Here is a 7,970-nt window from a genome sequence, read left to right on the forward strand (position 1 = left end):
AAAAAATAAAATTTGATAATCAACTTGCCAAAACTTATATAATTTAGGGACATCCAGTAGTACAAATAATTCTAACTAATTTGATATAGGGATTTTTACAAAAAAGAAAATTAAATTAAATTTTGGGCAAAAATTTGTAATTTTACTATCACACGGAAATATTTACAAAAATACTATCTTTTTATAAAACAACAGTAAAACAATAAAACAAAATAATTAAAACAACAATAGAACAACTAAAAATAATTGTAGATTAACAGTGAAAAACTTAATACAGTACACAGTATTTTTAAAAAAAATAAATTTCCCCATAGTAAAAAAATGAAAAAAAAAATGAAAAATTTTAAACAAAATAAAGTAATATTTAATTGTCTTGAGTGTAATCGGAATTGAAAGAGAAGATTGATGTGGGTTATATGATATCCGGAAGGAATCCTAGTGAGACATAAAAGATAGGAAAAGGATAACATATATCATTAAACTATCTTTCACAGCTCCACACAAACCCATCTCTATTCAACAGCATATTATTCATATTGTATGTTGTTGTTGTTCAAATTCATTACCATTATCCTCTTCACAATCTCCTCTCCATCAATACCCTTATTATGATCATGGGGGTCTCCTTCCTCTCCACTCTTCCTTCTCTAGTCTCTTCTCTCAATGTCAATGCCAACACTCCCACTTCCCCACATTCTACTCAACCAGTAAGTCACTCACTCCTCTGCTCCGTTCCTTAAACTGTAATGACTACATAGTTTCTGTTTTTGCTTGTTTGATGCACACCCCTTATACAGTTTTTGATCTTCTCTCTTTTTAATTTGGAATTTCAGCTCTCAATTCGTTGTAACAAAATAGAAGCTGCAGTAACTGATGAGGATGGGTTCCGACGTAGGGACATTCTTAAATGCATTGGTGCTTCCGTTGGCATGGTGTGGATAATCCTTCTTCTGCAAATTTCCCCTTAACAGATTTGTTTATTAAATTTAATTTACCACTTCTATAAAAATATGTAACCAAATGCTGGAATCAAAAGTGATGTGATTATGAGTTTCCGCCAGTTGTTATGTTAGGAATTAATAGCGAATTCGGGAGCATTTGTGGGAACTGCCACTGCTGCTGATTTGATACAACGAAGACAGCGTTCTGAATTTCTTTGTAAGCTCTCAACAACCCTTTTTTAAGCTGAAGGTTACTGATTAAGATTCACTAATTGTTTTTTATAGCAAGTATCAAGAGCACTCTTTATACTGCATTAAAGGTAATTTGCACAATTTATGTAATTATGCCTAATAATGATTCAAGTTTGATCTCTCTAGTTTGATATGTTGTTTGGATTTTACAGGCAAATCCAGATCTTATCCCGTCCATACTAACTTTGGCACTTAACGATGCAATAACATATGACAAGGTTAGATGTTGATTATATAATTTGTAAAGAAATTAACCAAATGCACAAAAGAGGAACATGCTCATTTGCTAGAGTTTGAGTGTAGGCTACCAAAACAGGAGGCCCAAATGGTTCAATAAGGTTCAGGTATAATTTAGGTGCAGAGAATTTTCAGTTTCTTTTGTTGGAGTTGATGATGGTATTCTTTTAAGCTAAGTGTAGAAATCTCATCTACTTTCTTTTCTCCAATTTTCTTGCTTGAAGCTCAGAGATAAGCAGACCTGAAAACAAAGGGTTTGCTGGTGCTTTGAATTTGTTGGAGGAAGTTAAGAAGGAGATAGATTCTTACTCCAAGGGTGGGCCTATTGCCTATGCTGATCTCATCCAATTTGCAGGTAATGAACTATTGAGATACTTACTACCTAGAATGCTCATGAAGATGACAAAAAAAAAAAAAAGAAAACTCAAGCTCCTTATTTTGTGCAGCACAAAGTGCAACCAAATCTACCTTCTTAGCTTCTGCTATTCGAAAATGTGGTGGGAATGAAGAGAAAGGAAGCTTATTATACTCTGCATATGGTTCAAATGGGCAGGTTTGTTTTTTATCTTCTGTTCTTCTTTTAACTAACTTATCATTCTTGAAGAAAAGAAAAAGGTGTTGCATAGAGGTAAAATGGGTAGATTCTTATATTGTTGAGAGTAACTAAATGGTTTAGCTTGCATTGAAATATTTGAATACATGATAATTGAAACAATCATTTTGTCTTCTTGTTCCAAAAGTGGGGTTTGTTTGATAGAACCTTTGGGAGAACAGATGCCCAGGAGCCAGATCCAGAAGGAAGGGTTCCCCTGTGGGAGAAAGCCACCGTCCAAGAAATGAAGGACAAGTTCGTTTCCATTGGCTTAGGTCCCCGACAGGTTGTTACTTCACCATTCTTTGCTCTCTTTAATAAGTTCAAACAATGAGCCATGTGGTTTGTTTTCACTAAGTGTCTGAAGTTTGAGTCACTTTTAAGAACACCACCGACTTAGAAAGTTCTATTGCAATTAAGTAGTGTTTAGATGAATGAAATGCATTCTTGGACTTGGACCTTAAACTAAACTCCAAATACAATTACTAGAATTCTCTAGCACAATTAAAGTCGGCTAGTGCACCGATTATGAAGAGTATATATATAGGAACCTTGGCCCTTAAGGGAGCAATTCAACAAGTGTGTGTTTTATTGTGTGTCTCAAATACTAAGTCCAAACGTTATTTGCTTGCTCAGAATGGTTAATTTCCTTGCTCATACATGCTGACTTTAAAATCAAACATTATTTGCTTATTTTCAGTTCTTTTAAATCTTTGGCCAGCTAGCTGTAATGTCTGCATTCTTGGGTCCTGATCAAACGGCAACCGAAGCTTTGTTAGCCACAGATCCTCAGGTTTTGCCTTGGGTTGAAAAATATCAACGCAGCCGAGAAACTGTATCTCAGACAGATTATGAGGTCTGTCCCTCCCAAAATCTATTTGTCTAATGATTTTGTGTTTCTTTTTAATCTAATTTAACTGGCATAATGTAAACCACTTGATTGATTCTTAACTGTACCTGTGTTTTTCAGGTTGATCTCATAACAACTCTCACAAAATTGAGTGGATTTGGCCAACAAATCAATTATGAAGCATATACATATGCTATCCCAAAAGTTGACATCACGAAACTCAAATTGTAGAGGGTATAGTGAAGCATCACTAAATTAGAGTACCAACCAACAAGACCCAAATGTCCATTGCAATTCTGTCTGAAATGGAGTGTGTACAATGTATGGACGCTCCCATAAAATTGAAAACTCAACATTATTTAATATTCCAATTCTAAACTATAAATTACCCACCGTAACTCTTTAAAAAAAACAAGCAATTTTCTTGTTTTTACTGAATTGTGATTTCATAGTAGTTTCAAAACCAAAGAATAATCCTGCAACTACATTCTACACATCCTCAGAAGAGTGTAAGTAGAAAATAATGTGGCCACCTTGTCTAGGCTTAGGAGTAATAAGCTCAAGTCCACCCATGAATGGCCTCAAAGGGTTAGGTCTATTATAATGACAGAGCCATCTTCTTGTTGGTAATTCTCAAGCAGACATACAAGCATCTGTCTGACTGCACCAGCCGTTGCATTTAAGGTGTGAACAAACTGTGGCGGAGCAAGATTACTCTTTCCCATTTAGGGGTACTCCCTGATATTGGATAACAAGCTCATGAAGGATTAAGAAATGTTACTAACAAGGTCTAAATTGATCAATTTATCATAGAAATCTCACAAGTCATAAGTAGGATTCGCATGTTGGAGAGAGAGAAAGAAAAATTAGTTTGCAATAACTTACCAAACCGTTCTAAATTAGGCATCCATTCCATGCCTCAGTATCCTATTTGTGGTATGCAAGGGGCGCCTAAATCTTGAGAAGCAACATCCAAGGTTCTGCCAAGAAAATTAATGAATCTTGATAATGTTAGGACAAAATGTAATTACTTTATTAATGTGAAAGTAATTACATCAAGATTTGTACACAAAATTAACCACAACATGCTTAAAATATTTAGAAACTTTTTTTTTTGGGTCATGATCACTTTATTTGATCAGTTCCATCTAAGAAAGATGATCATCTATTCTAAGGACATGTTTAGCTAATTTATAAATTGAAAATTTTAAAGTTATGACTAATATGAGAGAGAAAAAAATGTCTTAGAAAACTAGATAATAAAGCTTTAATGTACGAAAGTAAACACCTTTAACCCATGTTAATCGTACCAAAAAAAGCAAGAGCTTTTACAAAATTAAAAGATTGATAAATTTAGTAACTTCTTAAGAAGATTTAAGAAGATGTTAAAAGAAGTAATTTAAAATGTATGGTAAATATAAGTTCATGATATAGTAATTTTTTTAAGAAAATTAATTGTAATGAAAAAACCTATCTTATTAAAATTCTTGGATTCTTCAATAATCAAATAAGTAAAGGTTGTACAAAAATATTTACCTTTTGTCCATCGGGTAAAAACACACCTATAAAATAAATATATAAAATTCAATTAAAATACTACTTGATGATAATATTTAATATTTAAGAGTGTCTATATAATTTGTAATCTATGGTTCTAAACCCTAACTAATCTGGAGCAAATCATTTGAGACCGGACCACATGAATTCGGTGTGAATGATTTGATCTATTCAAACTATTTAAAATTTTTTAGTTCGGTCACGGTTTTAGAAATTTTAGTAGTGGTTCAAACTAAATCATTCTGTATAATTATTTTATATATACTTAATATATATTTTTGGGTAAATATCATTTTGAACCCTGTGTTTTGCAAAAGTTACAGATTAGACCTTGTATTTTGTTAAATGACAAAATGGACCCTGTATTTTCTAAAATAGTAAAAATAGGACCCTGAGCTTAATTTTTGATAACTTTTTTTTAATACAATCAACTTGAAGACAATGCTTAATACGAACAGATACAAAAAATGTAAACAGTTTTGTCATATAGCACTTTTAGATCGGATTATAATTAAACTTTATTTTGACAAAAAATCAATTCAGGGTCTTATTTGTACTATTTTAGAAAATACAGGGTCCATTTTGTCATTTAACAAAATACAGGGTCCAATTGGTAACTTTTGTGAAACAGAGGATCCAAAATGGTATTTACCCTATATTTTTTTAGACAAAATGTTAATATTTAGGAACAACTTTAGGTAAAATATTAATATTGATTTAATGCGGTTATGATAATAATTTTTTATTGTTATTTATGTATCATAAATTTATTAAAGGTAAATAAAATTATCGAAAAAAGAACAAATATTGTAAAAAAAATATTAGAACAACTATGAAATACAAATCATGGTTTTGAACCAAACCAATATATTTTTAAGTGGATTAGTTTGGTTTGGTTTGGTTTGATCATTTGATTGGTCTGGTTTGGTTTTGAATTTTTAAAAAATCGTAATACTGATTTGGTTTTAAAAAAATTGAAAACCCAAACCAAATCAATCCATGAACACCCCCTTAAATTAAAATATGAACTTTTATTTCAAAGTGAAAAAAAATCCAAATTATGATTTTCATGAAAGAAAAAAACTTATAATTAGTATCTCTAGAGTGGAGGGTGTCAATACTACCAGCAGACTCTTTTTAAGATAATCTCAAAAAATAGCTTAAACAAATTATTATATATGGTACCAAACAAGCCACACAAAAAAAAAAAAAAATCTACCATACATGGTACAAAACAAGCAACAACTTAAATAAAAAGAAACCACTAAACTCATGGTCAAAACAATCCTCAAAAAGCATTGTAAAAATTATAAGACTTTACACAATTATACTTACAGAAATAAATAATGACAATTTTGTTGGTAAAAAGATAATATACCCAAATTTTGTAATTTATTATTATATATAACCAATTACAACTTTTTTTATAAAAACTGATTTACAACTTTTCTTTTATAATTTTACTAATTAAGTACAAAATATCATTACGTTAAGAATAAAGAGAATCTTAATGGAAATTAATACACAATAGCATAAAATCTTCTTAGCTATACTTGGAACTTTTCGAAAAAAATATTTGGAATTGGCGACAAAATGTCAATTTGGGCACTGGGACTTAGCACCGGGTCAACCTAGGCGCTAGGTCCCAGTTTTGACCACTTGGTGACTCCGTTTGACTCTCAGAAATACTCGTATTTAAATTGTTAATGAAAACAGAGAATATGCCCAGAAGACTTCTTGGGAAAAATGCTTGAAAATGGCCCAGGTTGACAATATGTCAACCTAGGCGTTGGGGTCTAGCACCAGGTCAACTTGAGTGATGGGTCCCGATTTTGGCTCCCAAATGGTTCTGTTTGTTTCCTGAAAGCACACGTATCTTAATTGTTGATGAAAATGGAGAATATGCCCGAAAGACTTCGTAATAATTGTTGTTGAAAATGGCCCAGGTTGACAATATGTCAACCTAGGTGTTGGGGCCTATCACCAGGTTAACTTGGGTGATGGGTCCCAGTTTTGGCTCCTAGACGGCTCCGTTTATTTCCTGAAAGCACACATATCTTAATTATTAACGAAAATGGAGAATATGCCCGGAAGACTTTGTCATAATTATTATTGAAAATGGCCGAGGTTGACAATATGTCAACCTCGGTGCTGGGATCTAGCACTGAGTCAACCTGGGCGCTGGGTCCCAGTTTTGGCCTCCAGTTCAATCTGCTTCTTTCCCAAAAGCCCTTGTTTTCTAATTTTGGATGAAGACAAAGAAAATACTTGGGAAAAGTGGTTGGAAGTGCCCCAGGTTAACAACATATCAACCTAGGCGTTGGGTGCATCACCAAGTGGTCTGGGCGTCAAGTGCTTAAATGCCTCAAATGGGAAGTGTTCTGATTCTGATTTTAGTACCTCTAGCATGTTCGTGATAAGTCTTATTCATGTCTAAGCACAAATTTTGAGCCATTTGCACAGACGGACCCAAAACCTAAAACCCTAGTTGGGATGTCAACATGGGCATTAGGCACCTAGGTTGACTCTCGATAGGTCGTTTCAACTCTTTTCAGTTCTCAAACTTCAGACTTGAATCCTTCTTGACTTCTTGGTTTAAACACCCATTCTGGAGCCCCGAAGTCATCCTCAGCGTAGGGCTCAGACCCTTCCCAGAGTTGACTGTTATGACTCAAGACACTTAACTCCATGAATGTTTTCCTTTTTTCTATGTGTCAAACATTAATGATATCATCAGGGCTAGTTTTCGTGTAAACAATGTTTAATATATAAATTATATTAAATCTCGAACATATAGTTATCTGTGATTACAGTGTTGTCAACACAGTGAAAAATAATCATGATTATATGCTTCAAACTATTTAGTCCTACGATTTATCATTGCACTGGATTTACACTGACGTGATAATCAGCGATGTGGTTTGCTTACACTTGGATAAGTGGAATGTCTTTTCCAGGGCATTAGCAAAGCAAACTTGTATCGAATGTATTGGTTATACATCGAAATGGACCGATATTGACAGTGGAAAAGATATCATAAACTTATTGTTGTATCTTTTCAAGTCAATATCACTTAGTTAATCTTAGATCAATTATTCTCAATCCTGAGATGACTAAGCTTTAGATTAATTGTACTATACTGGTTCTTTGACTTGTTCGTTACCCGCTTACCCATAAGACTAGCCTATACTTACATCTTAGAAACTCGATAGTGCATTTGAGTAGGAGCATAAATTATAAATATGGAATTTATAACTTCTGTAACTATTTAGAAGTAAAATGATAATTTCCTTAGAGCTTGGTTAAACAATATAAATGGAAGAGCTCTTATTTTGATATTTATATTAGTTTACCAAAATATCATTTATAAAGAACTAAGTATTGTAAGGATAAAATACATCGAAGGGTAAAACGGTAATTTTAGTCCCTATGTGATGTAAACTGTCTATAAAGTATCATTGATTATTTAGACTGAAATAATGGATAATTCATAACGTATTTATATTTAGTAAATAGAGTGTTTTATGTAATCAATAGTACA

General features: G+C 32.7%; 1 protein-coding gene across 1 annotated transcript; it reads left to right on the forward strand.

Annotated features, from left to right (window-relative positions):
* The first annotated feature begins 390 nt into the window (after positions 1-390).
* Positions 391-3,340, forward strand: LOC115722183 (thylakoid lumenal 29 kDa protein, chloroplastic). The gene is made up of 11 exons (XM_030651321.2): positions 391-707; positions 834-932; positions 1,074-1,158; positions 1,227-1,261; positions 1,346-1,411; positions 1,497-1,537; positions 1,655-1,785; positions 1,877-1,983; positions 2,171-2,308; positions 2,744-2,878; positions 2,993-3,340. The coding sequence occupies exons 1-11, from the start codon at positions 609-611 to the stop codon at positions 3,101-3,103; spliced, it is 1,047 nt and encodes a 348-aa protein (XP_030507181.2). The 5' UTR covers positions 391-608; the 3' UTR covers positions 3,104-3,340.
* The last annotated feature ends 4,630 nt before the right edge of the window (positions 3,341-7,970 follow it).

Source organism: Cannabis sativa, chromosome X, assembly GCF_029168945.1.
Source record: "Cannabis sativa cultivar Pink pepper isolate KNU-18-1 chromosome X, ASM2916894v1, whole genome shotgun sequence".
Taxonomy (NCBI): Eukaryota; Viridiplantae; Streptophyta; class Magnoliopsida; order Rosales; family Cannabaceae; genus Cannabis; species Cannabis sativa.